The following is a 17,190-nucleotide window of genomic DNA, read 5'->3' as shown; positions in this document are numbered from 1 at the left end:
CGGATCGAATAACTGGGAAGGTTGGGAAGGAGTTTCTTCCGTTTTCTGGAATACAAAGAACTTTCTGCTTATAGACTTCCTGAAACTAGGAAGAACGATTAATGCTGACCAATATTGTGAAACAGTGGATAAAGTGAAAAACGCAATTCAGCATAAGCAACCTGGACTTCTGTCTGTCAACTGGTGCTATTCTTGTTGACGATAACGTCTGCCGTTATTCAGCAGCGCAAACAAAACACAAAATTGAAGAAGTGGGGTGGAAACGGCTATCCCACCCTCCATATAGCCCCGATTGAGCGCAGAGTGACTTTTATCTTTTTCCGTGACAAATCCCTGAATCTCAATGGGGATTGTGTGAAGAATCCTACACATGTATGTATAGTTTACAAATGTTTCTTGTACAGTGTTGACTTTTTTCACCCGAGTAAATAATGTTCCGGGCCAATATTTTATTTTTCTCACGAATAAGCTGCTGTTTGCTTGCTTTCTGGCATGGGAATTTAGTTTACTTTCCCGATAGTATTCATTGCTGGAAAACAGATTTCTGTAAATACCCAAAGTACAAAACCAATAGTTAATAAAAAGTAATAAAGACATTATTACATAAAAGTCCAAATGAATAAATAGCAACCTGAGAACGAGTCTATACGCTTTAGTATTGGGTATTAAGGGTGCGATTGTGTTTCATCGGTTACGTGTGTTAGTCCATCATTTTAATTTCTTTTACAATTACCGATGCTTAAATACCTGGACTAAAGACAAAGACTGGCGATCTCAAAAAGGAAAAGAAGTATCAAATGCAAGTTGATTTTAATGTAGTCGAGAGAGCGTTACGTGACAAAAGAAAAATATTATATGCAATCATTAACAACAGGCTTGTATTTACGACAGCATATTGTTCTATAGCAGTGTTCCCCAATCACTTCAGAGTTGCGGACCCTCTTTTTATTTTTAAGGCTAGGTGCGAACTCTTCACCTTTAAATTTTGGTAGCTGCGTAATTTGAGAGGCAATGTTAACAAACTATCGATCTTAATTTCTTTCATACAACATACAGGTAATTCATGACTTATTTATATCTTTTATAATTTATGAGATGTAAATAATGCCACGAACCCCCGTAATTTTGTTTCGGGACAACTAATTGGGAAGGACTGTTTTATAGAAAGGCGATCGAGAAGCAAGGGAAGGGGAAGTGTATATAGTAACAGCTTGTACTGGTCTAGTGCGGTTGTTCGAATTGCAGTGGCAGGATCGAAAGTGAAGAAGTGTTGTGATGTTCGGTGAATCCAGTGTCCCTGTGCAGGTAACAAGCCTGTCAATTTCCAAATACTGCAAGAACACGTTCAATTCTTCCTGATGGTTAGATAATGTTTTTGTTCTCGTGGATTCGGGAAGTACCAGATGACAAATTCTCGCAGCAACATTTGCCGGAGCTTCTTCCCGCTGAGTGACATCAGATGGCAAATGGTAACAAGTCACATGAAAGGCAAAACCCATATGCAGATGGCCATGTCTATCTCAGTATTAGGAACAGTTAGTCTTTCTGAATCACGGAAGTAAACCAGCGTCTTCTGACTTTGGAGTGTCATCCTGTTTATGTCTCATTTTACAGAACTTAAGGGCTTCTGGTGGTGTTGCGTGCTGAAATGTGGATTCTACGATGCTAGTAGGTACGAGTTCGGGGACGAAACAAAGCAGTTTACAAGAATTCTTAGTAAAAGATAGCATACACTTACGTTACGAGTTATCACCAAACCTTAGAAGTGAACTCATTCAACCGTTGAAGGAGACATAAATGTACAATTGTGGATTACCGGAAAAATGTACACGTGTTATTTTACATAGGCGTTTCTAGGGAACTCTACAGCTTCTGGTCTCTAGTTGCTTTGAAAGAGACGCATTCACCGTTGAATTTTAAAAAATGATTTAAATTTCAATAGAGCCCCAAATGTAAATTTTGTGTGTCTGCATACCTTTGTCAAATATCAAGACGTTGCCAAGTAACCCTGTAATACTTGATATAAGTTGTGGGTTACTTTGTCCGTCTTTAAAAACAATAGTGTTGTTCGACGAGTCTTGATTGTGTCCCTGTCTTCTGTTGTATATTCAAAATGTTAGGAAGGATAAGAAATTCTTCATTTCTTCGAGCTGTTAGTTCCTGTTAGGTATGTTGGAAGAAGATAAAACATTTAATCTAACATAAATTATTTAAAGCACTTGTTTCAGAAAAAGAACCTTTCGTTACTAAATTTCAGACTAACTTCTCTCAGTCCATTTCTTTTCAGTACTTTTTCGGATGTGATAAAAAGTGTATATTGCAAAAGTTGTTAAAACCAGAAGCCTTTAGTTGTTCGAGTTCATATATCCGAATTGATGTGAAAAATGAAGAAAATCTTCCTGTGAAAAACTTTATTTGTTCAAGGAAATGACACAAGGAGAGACAGGACCTCTACTCCAAGGTCATATCAACCATTTGAGTGAGTCTAGGACTGGAAAAGGAAGCGATCCTGGCCTGAGAGAAGGGACCATCCCGGCCTGCACTCGGGGGGACTGAGGGAAACCAGGAGAAACCTTAGTCAGTATGGCTCGTCGGAGCAGGTTTCGACCTACCAAAATGCCGTGTAGCTAGCAGGCACGCTTCCCTTTCACTAGCGGCCGGGTACGAGATAATTAATCTGTCTCGTTTGAACTTGCCTGGAAATGTGACTGTACTGGCGCTTCTGTTTCTAGACGAGACAACAATTGAATAATGAGACAGGATCTAAGTGCCGCAATAAGTAGAATGGAAATGTATCGTTCAAAGTTATCTTACTACCAAGCAGAATACCTTTGCAAAGAGTTGATATCTTAAAAGGTATTGCTTCTGTATTAAAACACTCACATGGTCGCAGTACCGGTTTAACTTGTATTACGATAACTCATATTTATTGACTTTTCTCTGTTTTTTTGAGTTTTGACATTCAAGCCCTTTCTAATTTTATTTAATTGTCCTCTTTGTCTCATGTCGTTGACATCACTAAGCAATTAATACCGGTTTGCCGTGAATAAATTCAATTTCTTTTTCGTGCCTGTCCCCTCCACTTCTAATGTGGCATGGGAGACCCGGGTTCGATTCCACGTTAATCAGTAGGTCCACGTCTCATAGCCTCGCTGCTGAACGGGACGTTAAACTCAAAATCAACTTAAAACTCCACTTCTGATGGTAACTTCACTGCCTTGGATTGACGTTGCGTGTTATCATTCTTCATATCCTGTATTGTGGCCGTCCCTTTTATTCTCCTTGGTCCAGAATACTTTAAACCACACGCACTTACCTTCATTGTTGTCCAACAACAATTTGGCAACGTTGCATTTTTCTTTACCATTGGGCGTTATACCAGGGTAGAGCCCAAACGGTTGGTTCAATTCCGAAAATTCCAACATTTTAGATTGAAAACACATATTTCCCAACAACATTGCTCTATTATTATTATTATTATTATTATTATTATTATTATTATTATTATTTTGTATTTTCAGTAGTTACCGAGATGGCCTATCTAAATGGGCTTATGGGACACCCTTTATATATATAGACACATGTGCTGGAACTAAAATAGATAGTCCTTTCTGTATGTTCATTTTGTCTTGGGCTAATATATGTCTATTCGGATATTTGCGTTTGTCTTATTATACCAGTTAATAAAATAGATATCCATGGAAACTCTGTCCTAGCTTTCTCCACTGCTACACAAGAATAATCCATTCTGCATTGATCTGCGAGTTATATCGGTTTTCTGTTGCTCCATTGAGATACAAACCCTCTTTAGTCTAGCTACATATTTATTATTCGTCATGACATCTGTACATATCTTCAGACGTGATTGATTGCTAGACGTGACGATTATTTTTCTTTCTTTTACACAATCTTGACAAGATAAATCTTGTTTGTTTGTGTTCTTTCTGTTCATAGTTGTCATAAAATATATTTTCATATGCATGTTTCGGAGTTCCTTCGTTGTAACCACTTACAGTATTAAATATATTAATATTTTAAATTATAATATCAGAAACTATTAATTGCTTGTTTTTTTAGAATCCAACCCAGACCCATCAACAGCCCATGCTAAATCCTACAGCCATCCCTCCAGGATATGCGTATTTTTACGGAGGAGGAATGATGCCTGGAAGCTTTCAGTATGGCACTCCAATTTATCCCGTAAGTATTACATGAAAGTTGTTTTCCCAGTAATCACTTTAGCAATGAAGTTGATCTATAATATTTAGCGTAGGGTCACTTATATCCCAAACGACCTTAATTTTTATCTCAGTTATTATAGTGATCTGAGTAATGAAAATTTCGTATTACATATGTGATTTTTGTTCTGTGGTCTCGTAAGGTGATTTGCCATTTTGTATGAATATCATCACTTGTGAATAACAACGTTTGATTTTTTGTGTCTGTTGTGAAGAAGTAATACCAAAATCTAAGGAATGAAAAACTGATTTCGATGTGTTTTTAAGTCTGATGGCTTACGATTACTCCGAGGCTAAGGGAGGCTGAAATGGAAGTTGCAAACCAAAGGCATGAGTAAAAATTGTATGGATTTACTTTCCTTTCGCTTCTTTGAAGTTGCCCTTCCCAACACCAAAGCTATTTAATGTGGAATGGGAGCTGAGCTCTCCCGTTGATGAACAAACAACTTTCTTCCATTCCAAAGGCTGTAACTAATCATTCAGCTACAAAGAAGCTCGATGGATTCAGTATATAGTTTGTGGATAATTTAAGAGGAAGTGGAAAGAAGTTCTGACAGAATGGTATAACAAGTAGAAACTTATGAATGATATTAAGGGGAATGTGTGAAAAATGTAACCGTTGACAGAAGTGGAATAAGGAGGAAAAGAAAATAGTAAAATACTTTATATCATGGACTTTAAAACGTAGAGAGTTCTAATGTTATTTTGAGATGTGCTAATAAGGTAAATGTTTGGAAGAAAAATGTATGTTCAATTAAAACTTAGTTAATAACAAAGTAACCATCCATTTTCTAGTTCTAATGTAGTATTGTTACCCAATTTCTTGTGTACGTTCTATTATTCAAGATCGGGCAAGGTGCTTCCCGTAATACCTTTACTAATACATGAACCTCAGTTATAAAGAAGAAAACTGTTGAGGTTTTTTTCGTATGACAAGAGTGTCGTCCATACATATAAAAAATTGATCCCCAGTGAGGCCGCAGATATTCGGATACATGGTAGTTTTAATCCCACTTTCTATGTAGCCTTGTCCTTTGTAATATTGGAGTTGCTTAAGATATAAAGCACATAATACATTCATTGCTCTACTGCCTTTTCAAAAGTGTCCGCAACTATTTTAGTCCAGTTGCATCCTGTAGTTTCACTCAGCTCGGAAATGAGCGTTGCACTGTACAAGTAAAAGTGGATGAGTTTATATATAGTATCCACAGGGCTCCCAGCTGTCCTGTTTTCCTTTTTTTTCCCTATATTTTGGAAATTTGTGTATATTTGTCCTATATTTTAATCTTGACCTTTATTTCCTATATTTTTCAGTGATTGAATTATTAAAAATACGGGCCAAGGGCTAAATTGCTACATATTAGCAACATGCTAAATGTATCTTAGCTTTTTTTTTCTGAGGGACTAGTCACTATTTTTTTTTTAATTGTTTTTTCCTATCCTTCCATGTCCATTCTTGTTTCCTTTGTTTCCTATGTGCTTAATCTTCCCCAATGAAGCTTAGCTGAGGAACCTTGTCTTAGTTTCTTATAACGCAAGCTGTGTTAGCATGTTCTTTCAACAGTGTGTGCAGCAGTATTGGCTAGGCATGAAGGTGTGTTGGTATTCAACATATTCCAGCGCCTTCCAATATTGCTGTCCATAATATGCAAAGTTCCCACACACGTCCTGAAAGACTGGAAATAAAAGTGTCGTGGTAACGCCCTGGAAAAGTTCTGAAAAGCAGAAAATGGTGAAAATCCTGGAAGTTATTTATAAACTTGAAATGTCCTGAAATGTATGTTGTATAACAGTTGTTAGAAGTATATATATATATATTTGCAGAGCTATGATGAATGAAATGCTGTCACATTATTTATTTGAGAAGGAAATACTTTGATCAAATAATTCAATGTTTAATTAGATTCAAATATTTCATTACAGAGAAATAAGTTATCAGTCTTCTTTATTCATTAGAAAGATACAAAGTAATGAAAAATAATGTCAAAATACAGTTGGTCTGTAAATAAAAGAACTAGAAGGGTAGTAGGGAGGTAGAGAAATAGTTAATATTTTTGCGTGTATTCAAAATTATGTATAAATAACGACATGTAAAAAGTGTGAAATGCCATGATAATCCTATAAATAAGTTAACTATTTCTTTTTCTTCTTAGGTAGCACGAATATGTTCTAAATTCTAACAATACTGAAGCTGCATTTTTTAGTGTTTTTACTATTTTCAGTGCCTTGTTCAAATTCTATTGTTTGCACAAAAATCATATAAACAAAAGAAAAAGTAACGTGAAAAGTGTAATTCTGAATGTATGGAGAAGTGGTATTCTTAAAGAAATAATACTTCCAGTTGCATTACTAATTTGTGTTTGTACAATTTAATCAAAATTGTTGGTACCCCAGAAAATCTGCAATGAATACTGGAAAAGTCTTGGAAGATTGGCGGGTGAAGGGTGACATTTTCTTACAATACATTTATATTTTTTTCTGCACTTTAAAGCGTAATATTTTATTATAGAAACTAAACTGTCCTATATTTTTTCAATGTCCTGCTGGCAGGCCTGTATCCATCGTCAGAATATTCCTTGGAATCTAAATGGCATAGTTACAGGATTACACTTGTAATGATATAAATATTTTTGACATGTTCCTTCAGGAAATTATTCTTATTTTCCATTTTGTTATTACTTATTAACGAACAAAGGGTTGAAAACATGTTTATGAGCAAAGGCACAGGTTTTCATCTCCTTTGTTTTCGTAAGAATAGTTTGCATTTACAGCTGTGAGGGAGCTGCGAAGTGTTTACTTCTGTAATAAGATTTTACTTTTCTACTGATATTATGCAGTTCACATTATTGAATATATTAGAATGGAATGTGCGTTTAACTGGGATAGAACAACAATTATCATAAGTTGCTGACTATATGAATCAGTTGTTCTTCAGTTACAAAATATTTAAAAAGATGTTAGCTTCGTGTAATGATTAATAGTGATTTTAAATGCAGCAAAGAAGGATTCGAATTCAAGGTTATCTTACTCGCCGTTGTGCTACTTTCAGTTAAACCATTCGATTATGGGTAATATATACTACGTGAAATACACTCGTATGCAGAAGTTAAGGATAATGGAAAAGTACATACAAAAGTTATTGTTGAAAACAATTGTAATGCATTGAGAGTTTATCCTAGAATGAATCCTTGACTGTTTGCTACACATGATCCATATGTTACAGATTTGCACCTCTGTATACACCCCATTGATGCTGGATATGTGATGAGCGCTGTATCAACACTCCTTCAGTTGTTTTCTAGAAGACATTTACAGCGTACACACAGTAGTATTGCTGACCTTATAGCCAATCATTTGTAGGAGAATGGCGAAAAGACATATTGATGATGTCAAGCGTGGAAGTCATCGGACGACTGCACATGGGTAAAACCCAGTTGGAAGTGGGGAATATGCCACACAGAGTGTAATTTCAGGGGTATGTCAGTGATAACCAACGTGAAGACGTGATTCGGAGGTTTGGCAGAGGGGCGTCCGACGAGTTCCACTACCCAAGAAAATAATTCATTATGCCTAATAGCTAGGTGCAATAGACACAACACCATGTCAAGTCTAGGTAAAGTTCTTGCAGCCGCTACAGGAATCATTGTTACAAGGCTTACAGTGTACAGACGGGTAGCTGAGGGTCACTTATATGCCAGACGACCAGCAAGCTATGTTCTATGACTCCGTTGCAAAGAATAACCCGTGTAAATAGGTGCAGACATTATGTGTTGGCCCATGTGCTGTTGAGTCGTCTTGTTAATAGACAAATCTCGGTTGTCTCACCTATGATTCTTGACGTATATTCAACTGGAGAGAGCACTATTCCTTCCTGATAACATTACTGAGCTTGACATTACAGGAATGGATGAATCATTGTGTGAGGTGGGATCGTCCTGAGGTCTCGCACGCTCCTATATCTATCCAGGAGTACCATTGCAGGTGTTCCTCCTGGATGACATCCTAGACCAGATGTTCGTTTATTTCAGAGTTCAGTGGTTCCTGATTTCATTCTAATTTATGATAATGCACGTCCCCATCAAACTGCAAAGTGGATGAGTATCTTGAGACTCTCACTCGTAGTGTCCTTGTACGCATCCTTTCCACATGTTTGCATTTCCAGATTTTCGCGCTCCTGTGCATTTTCGTTCTTGTTGCCCATTATTAAATGCTTTACCTCACACTGTTTTCAATGTTACCATATAGCCGATTCTCCGTTTTTTCCGCTTGATACATCCTACAAATCCCATGTTCTTTACTTTTGCACATGAGTGTATGTATGGGTTTTATATACCCAGAAATGTATAACACTCTGAGGTATTCAAGTTAGTCTTGCAGTGTACTTAAGCAATTATGCGAGTAACGCTTTGTGAGTAGTTGGGTATGAAGTATTTTAGTTTCCATGATTCTGTAACATCTTCGCGACTTTAAAAAGTTTCAATTTCGGTTGCTTTGAGACTACTTTGTAAACGTTTTTGTCGAATGAAATTATACACGTTGACAATTTCTGGTATTAAATGTTAAATATTTAATATAGTACATAAAGAGTGTTAAAGTCTATTTTCCTTTCAGTGAGTTGTGACTTAAAGCTGTATCAAAGTTCAAAAGGAAAAATACCGATAATTTCTGTATTTATCTCTGAATGATTGAGAGTTATAGGGTTTATACAATTTGGAAAATCAGTTAGAAAAAACGGAGTTAGGGAGAGTCAGGGAAAGAACTTAATTTACAGGTATAGTTTAACCCTTTTGAGACATGGTCATTTTTGGCATTTTCGTAGACTTTGTTAATGAATTATAACTCAGAATATTTACTGGATTGATGATATGGTTGATACCTTGTTTTTTTTTTTTTTTGTTTGTTTTTTTTTGTTTTTTTTTAGAATGATGATGTGGCAATTTTATGACGTAATTTTGATTGCAGTGTTGCCAACGGGAGGGAAATGTAGGGGTGAAAATTCACAAAAAATCCCTAACCTAATTTTAAGATTTTTTGGAGCTGGCACCACTCACTGTCACCAGTGGGTCAAGTCACCTCAAACAATTCTTTGATGTAGACAACTCACAGTGAAAAGTGAAGTTATTGAATGCCATACAAAGACAGAAAAAATTCTCTCTCATTGTACACGAAATTTTGACACTTTTTCCACCTCAGAAGCAAAAATCAACAGTTATGCAAGTACTGCAACTTCCCTAATTATTCTACTGGAACTTTCTATGGTTTGTTGTGTAGGCCAAAAATGAGACTTTCAGATACTGCTACGTTTGTTCCAATGTAGCCAACAGGAGAGAAATTATAGAGGGAAGAGTGGGACATTTTCCGAATTTTTCACTTAAAATCGGGAATTTTCTTCGGCTAGAAACACTGCTATCAGGCAACGCAGACTATCTTAAAATAACCCCACTAATATATCGTAGAAGTATCATGACGATATCTAATAAAATAAGCATGTAATTAAAAAATCACAATTTTCTTTCCATTTACAGAACAAGGTCTACTGTAAACCTTAACTGTACTTCCCCTAATTATCCAAGTGAAACTTTCTATGGTGCGTTTTGTATAGGTACGGATTTATAAACATATCTTTCGAAAATGTAGAATTTTTTGACCGAAAAATAGGAAAATTTTAATTTCTCTAGTTGGCAACACTTTGCGTTCAAATTAGTCTAAAAAATTAGGTATCCATATGAGGGGTATACCTGACAAGTCCTAAGTAGATCTCTCTTAAACGAAGGAAGTTATACTGAAAAAACTAAAAAAAGAAAATTGAAAATTCGAAAATTCTCGAATTTTTGACTGGGCTCAAATTTGAGAGGAAAATTGAACACTCAGGAAAAAATCACCACCAAGATCAGGATAAAATGGTCCAACCATATTTGACATTGAAAAAAATTATTCCTATATCTTAATTAGTGTTCACGCTGCAGAGGATTAAGAAAGTGGCACATCCGTGTGTGCCACATTCCCGACCCTGTCTCGAAAGTATTAACAAAGTCGGGACTTACTGAAATTGAAAAAGGTAAAAATGATTCTTTCATGAAGTGCAAAGTGGCTTTGCTACATTCCTTTTGTAAAATAATAGCAATTGAATGATATCTCTTTCTCTGCAAAATATGTTTTTCTTTTTTGTGAAGAAATTTGATATTTTAGGTAATGTTTTTTAACTGATTATGAAAACGCACAGAAATGTTAAGCTACTTCATAAGCTATAGTATTACTTAAGTTAAAAAGTAAATGGTTAAAAAGTTGCCTTTATATGTTCAAGTAAAAGCAGAGTGCAGTGCGTAAAATATCCATCATTGTTATCAAATTGGTGAAGCAAGGTCGGTTGTAGGGAAGGAAAAGATCGTTTCATTTCATAGGGATTTCATATGGTCACGGAATTAATTTCAGGAGCCGAGAATTTTTTTGCGATTAGAACTTGTAGGAATCATGAAATATGTTTATTCGAGTCGTATATTCCGTGAATTATTATATTTGTGAATCTGTTGCCTCTTTGTAGTAGGTACTCATGTTCAAAATGATTGTCGCATATCTATAACTGTCTTCTTGTAAGAATATAATTTGATAATGATGTTGCAGGACACTTTTAATGCTGATACTATACTATGTGTATAATCGGGAAATGTATATTTGTGGTAAATTTCATAGGGAAAAAATTATAAATACGATAATTAGAATGAGTAAAACAAAATCTTGCTAAATGGAGGATAAAGTTTTATTTTCGTTTTATTGTTCTTATTTACTGCTCTTTTCACGTGAAATTTTCCACATACATGTCTTTGCCGATTATACACATACTAACATTATAAGAAATACCGGGCGAATTCGTTATCAAATTATATTCCTAGAACAACATATTTATAGATGTGCGACAATAATTTTGGACATAAATGTACATATTGTCAGTTGTGATGTTCGACCAGTGTCTTGTTAAGTAATAAATTCTTTCCAGGTGCCTACTGCCACAAATGCACATGGTGCAACAAATAGTACCCAGTATCCTAAACCAGCTACTTACGGATCAGGCTACGGGTCTGCCTACGACAATCTTTCCCAAAGTCAGGACTTCAGCAAAACAGGTTATGTGTCTGGAAGTCAATCCCAGAGTAAAGGAGGAGTGGGTGGAAGTTCAGGAACAGCCGGGTCCTCAGGATCCGATTTAAGCGTGTACGGAAAGACCCACGTAGCAATAGGGAAAGTGAACGTGAGTATAATAAACAAGGTTGGATCATTAGTTACGCTAAGTATTCTGCAGAATTCCTGGGTTTTAAACGTAGACTTTTATAAGTATTTTCCGTATTTTATTAATTCGTACTGACACATTGTCGTACCTAATAGTAATGCTATTTAATGGAAGTATAATGAATCATTAGTTCAACTGTAAACTGAGCAATATAAGTAAATTTTAAAGTAGTAGTACTTAATAAAATCTCGTAGTGTATAAAGTAATGTTGAATAAAAAGTATTTATAGTGTTTTAGAGGTTAATAAACATTACTGTACAAAATCACAGGATTTATTTACTATTGTTATTGAACAGGTTTTTATTTACGACAGCATATTGTTGTAAGAAAGGCGGTCAAGAAGAAAGGGGGAAAATACATAATAAGTTTCTGATTAATTGCACATTTTTAACATCATATAACGCCTGTTGAAAGCATAAGGATTACTTTGCTGCAGTTTTCTTCTAAGGCACACAGAAATGAGAATGGGTGCGGTTATGAAAGGGGTACAATTACAGAGATGAAATTTGAGGTGGACGATATGTTAAAAGTAACAGTAAACCTTTAAGGGAGAAACTACAAAATTAGATAACCTATAAATATCGTTAGCTAAGTAGTAGCATTTATGAATCTTGAATACGCTGTCTAGTTCGTAGTTTTATCGCAGTCTATGAATACTACTAGATTAATGAGTAATTTAGTTTGTTTCTGTCCTGTTGGCTAATGTAGGCGTGGAGGAATACAAGTGATTACTATGAAATACTAAGCAAAATGATAAAAGTGGAGAATACTGGCCAGAAATCATTCATATAATGTTGCTATCGACTGTACCATGCCTACTTGTGATGTATGACCTTAATGTTTACTTATGATGTACTGCCTTACGTCACTTGAAATAGTAAAAACATTGAATTCACATACTAATTTGATAAATTACACTTGATATAGTTTACATATTTCACACACTTGAATACCAGTATATGAATTAGGTATCTTTTTCTAAGTATGGAAAGTATGTTGTTCAATTATTGATGCTTAACACTTGTGATGTTACGTTTGTATTATTTGTATATGTTTTACGCTGTACTGTCTTTTTCAGTCGTACGATAAACAAGCCTTTCACTCTGGAACACCGCCACCTTTTAATTTGGCTGGAACGCAAACAACACCAATGGGAGCTCCAAGTGGTGCTTATGCGCCACATCTCTTCATTCCAACTATGACTCCCCACCAGCAGCAACATCATTCGACTCCTTTAATGCACCAGCCAATGCATCAGGTATGTTTCATTTTAATTAAATGGTGGTGCATGAGATCTTCTTGTTACTGTCTCGTCTTTCCTCTTAAACACACCAATTCCAGGTAAACATATGAAATATATCATTTGTGCAAAATTACTTGTACGGTAATAAGGAATTTCCATTAATATTATTTTCTAATATGCGGTAAATATTATGACATTTTAGACGAAAATCTGAGAATAATGTTGACATAGGTTTATACGACACTAAATAATGGTTTATTTGAAAACGACTGAAATAATTTTTGTAGCATGAAAACTACCTTAACCGTGTTAAAAGAGTGACTCAACATTTCAGTGGTGTGATCTAATTTACAAGCGAGAAATAATAGATACTTCACAGCAGAGTGAGGTAAATAAAGTGTGTGTATTACAATAATTTATAGTGTATTTTACGTGGGCTTTTTAGATAAAAGCTTCCAATTCAAATCCAAAGTTAGTAGCTTTTAATTAGAATACGTTTGACTAGAGGTTCTGCTTCTGTGAACATTCGGTGTTCTTAAGTCATACAGTAAATACAAAAAACAAAAATAAACGTATTTGGAAAAATAAAGGTGCTAAATATAGAAAAGAGAGATACATCAATTAAAACACAAAAACATTATTTACGAGTTAGGAGACTGTTCATTGTGTATGAATACATTTCACATTGAATCAAATATTGACAGTAACGAGAAAAAAATTATTCGTATTATCAAATGATTTCTCACGGCAATGCAAAAGAACTGTCCAATACTGGACGATTTATGTGAACTGTTCTAAGGTGAACAGAAAACTGAGGGGTTTAAGTCATAATGTTCGTAATCCTACGGACTAGGTTCGAGTCCCCATTGGGGTAGAAATTTTCGTTTTCCTTATATAATGGAGCAGTTTTCTACGACATACGAAATATTCGTCAACAAACACAAAATCAGCTAAAGTATCGGAGGTGATAAAATACGTAGGTAAAATGAAACACATGGTTGTTTCATGACGCCAGTCTTGAAGCAAACTAGTCTGAAAACAACACTTTCCATTGCTTGATGTGAACATCCGTAATGCATTCGACTCAGGCAGTGTGTGGGCAATTACTGTTATTTAAAAAAAAATAAAAAAATAAATAAAAAAAAATAAATAAAATAAATAAAAAAACTTTTCGTTTCGTTCTTAGGAACATCATTTTGTAAATTAGAGGCATATTTGTTAATTTCTTCATATAAATTAATACTAAATGTCATATCTTTCGCTACTGGCGCTCATGATGCACATGGAATGAAGCTCGTTTCCATCTTAAATGGCAACATTTGTGTAATTGTCAGTGAATAACTACATTCCAAACGTTCGAAATGCGATGTGAGTCAGAAATTCTTTACTTGTTCATTTATTTAAACGTTTTCGACGGTTGCTGATTTTTAAAGGTTTCCTAAAACAAAGTTACCTAATTTAATAATGTTTCCATGAGACAAGATTAGATTGTAGGCTGTCTCCTCAGGTCTCCTGCAAACGCCGTCTCGTCTCGAAACTTATATGGAAGTATCATATGAAGTCTCCACTCGTTATGGAGACGAGACAGCTTAAAATCTCAACTCGTCACGTCTCGTGAAAATGCTTTTGGTGTCGAAAATTATGACCGTTTCGTCTCGAAGTATCACTACTTAATTAAATGCATTATAGAATTTCGCCTCAATAAATATTTACAGAGAAAATTAAACATTTAATAGGGAAGTTCGTTATGAACCAAGTAGATAGAGAGGAGAGTTCTATAATGCATTTAATTTAGTAGTGATGCCACGAGACGAAACAATCATATAATTTTCGGGACGACAAGTAATGTAAAAATTGATTATGAAACTCCCTAAATTACTGCCTTTAAGAAATTGAATTTACTGCAAAGCATTCTTTATGCACCAATGAGCATACAGAAATACTTACGAAACCTTTACAAACAAAAATTAATAATACAGGTGCAAGAATGGCATTTTTTTCCCCTTGATATCGTGATGAGTTTTAAACGTATCGCCTGTTTATTTCAAGAGTGACATAACTCAAAAATCGCCCTTATTGACTTACGGGCAAAAAATGAAAGCTAATCTTGATGTCTATCTCTGGTAAAAGTTTCACAGATGTGCTTCCAAAACTGGGCACTAGAGAGCACTCTGTCGTTCTTATACCATTTGTTTTCATTGCGTTTCGAAACCTTCGATCGCTTCTTCTAAAAAGATAGGATTTGATCCTATCTATCTAAAACATAGAATAGGAGTTTGTTTCTCACATACAAAAGCAACAAAATAAACAATTGTGATAGTAAAACAAATTCTGCGCACGGGACTCGAACCACTTTTAATCTCATTTATTGATTGATTTTACGCACTCACACTAACCAACTGTGCTACCGATTTCTTACACCATGTACGTCTGTTCTACTACAAGACATGGTTTTCCTTATGATCATGTTCCAATTCGTCCCTTTTGATAGATAATTTCCACTGCATTATTTATATGGAGTCTGCAGATACAAGAAATGTTAGAAATATTTGATAAAATGTTTTGTTTGTCGATATGAATCCACATTGTTCTCACTGTCAGTGATGTAGAGATCTCAGTTCTACGTTGAACTGCAGAATTGCCTCCTGGTCTAGAAAAATATCCTTTTCAACAGAGTTGATAATTTTCGTAATTTCGGACAAATTATAATTTTTTGCTTCTAATTTCTTTATTTTAAAATAATATTGAACATAGACATTGCGAATGTGTTTTGTCATTAACCTTTCCTGTTGTGGAAACCTTCCAAAATTTCGAACATATAAAGAAAACAGAAATTTCCCTACAAAGTCAGATGAAAGAGACGCGTCAATAATTTTGCTTATACTGTACGTAAGTTCTTGTTGAACGGGAAATGGTAGATGCAGTCTAAACAAACCTAAAGATTTCTCCAAATCATTATCATCTCGACATCTTTCAGATTTGCTTAACTCAAGCTGCTCACTGGTCTGGAAGAGTAGTCCACAGATTTTTTTCTTTGCACTCACACTGAACGGACATTGAGCGTATCCACCGTGACAGAACACTATCAGTAAGTCCTCTGTGTGTTATTCCTCCCTCCCTCTTCATAGATCTCATTAGTATCTGTCCGCTGTCAAATCAGACCTCACGCCAGACCAAATTTTATCCGAGCATCTGATTGTGAAATATCCATTTCTGGAGTCTAGCTATGAGATGGCTAGATTTTGCATAAGTAAGATGCCCAGCTGCGTGGGAATAAGGAATTATGGCAGTAACACAATCCAGATGCAGTGACCAGTCTCCTTGTCGTTCATCTCGAATGAACAGTACTTGGTGGAAGTACTGTTTCCATACCGTACTTGTTCGTCCGCGAATCTTACAGAATGTTTTCTATCTCTGATTTTATGCTTTGAACTTGTGTTTTCTTCCCCATCCTTGTAAGACATGATTTGAATCATGTGGCGCTGTCATGATGAAGTGAGTTAATCATTTTAAGCTTTGACAAATCTTCATCCACAGTGACTATTGCTAATGCAGTGTAAGAATATTGCTCGCACTGCTCTAGATATTCGCCTCAACTTGTGATATACTTTACTGTATTTGTTGCATAGATAGTGTTCCACAGGTCATGTAACGCACTTCCGTGCATTATATAGCCGAAGACTCCATATGACATCACCAAATGAAAACTACTTAGTCTCAGGATGACGTTTGACAGTTTGCCGCTCACCCTGCACTGTACAATGATCTCACTTGCTTTAATATTATATACAAAGCTGGTCAAATGTAATAACGCATGTGGAATGGCCATTCTAACTTCCTCAGATACATACAGAAGAACCGAGTAATTGTTTCTGGGGGGTTGAAGATTGTCAAAAAGCAGAGTAATAACAGATGCCTGTTCGTAAGGCATGTTTCTGGTTAAAATATACATAAATCCATTACACCCAACTACATATGGAACTTTCAACTACCTTCCAGTAAATCATAATTACGTCCTAATACGGAACCATGTGTGGGTAGAGAGATTTATATAGCATAACAAAGCATATATAATTGCCTATTAGGCTTGTTTGAGGTCTAGTTTGATATTCCTCTGAAAGTTGAAAAACAAATATATACATCGAACTAAATATATCTAAACATATGCTCTATGTGATTCTACATAAAATAATGTCCTTTCTATTTAAAAATGACACTAAAATTATTTATGTTCAATCGTGACGCAGATATCGCTCTTTCATCAGTAATGAATTAGTCTCTTACATTAGCACGTTCGACCGCTTGTCGTTGGATATAAAATCGCACTACTCGCTTAGTTTATTAGGTACAGTAAATATAAAGGCACCGTAAGAAAGCTTACACAACGTTGTTTAGGTTTATTTCAGTCAAATTTTTATATTTCC

General features: G+C 35.3%; 1 protein-coding gene across 9 annotated transcripts in view; it reads left to right on the top strand.

Annotated features, from left to right (window-relative positions):
* LOC145676199 (protein lingerer-like) overlaps positions 1-17,190 on the top strand; it is a 143,278-nt gene that overhangs the window by 79,888 nt on the left and 46,200 nt on the right. For all 9 annotated transcript variants that reach the window (XM_081747158.1, XM_081747160.1, XM_081747120.1 and 6 more), the window contains exons 16-18: positions 4,078-4,200; positions 11,233-11,484; positions 12,602-12,781. In XM_081747158.1, coding sequence (XP_081603284.1) covers positions 4,078-4,200; positions 11,233-11,484; positions 12,602-12,781 — 555 coding nt within the window. The remainder of the gene's footprint in view (positions 1-4,077; positions 4,201-11,232; positions 11,485-12,601; positions 12,782-17,190) is intronic.

The sequence above is a fragment of the Thermobia domestica genome, chromosome 2 (assembly GCF_964235325.1).
Source record: "Thermobia domestica chromosome 2, izTheDome1.hap1.1, whole genome shotgun sequence".
In the NCBI taxonomy this organism is placed as follows: domain Eukaryota; kingdom Metazoa; phylum Arthropoda; class Insecta; order Zygentoma; family Lepismatidae; genus Thermobia; species Thermobia domestica.
This window is presented reverse-complemented; position numbering and strand designations above follow the sequence as displayed.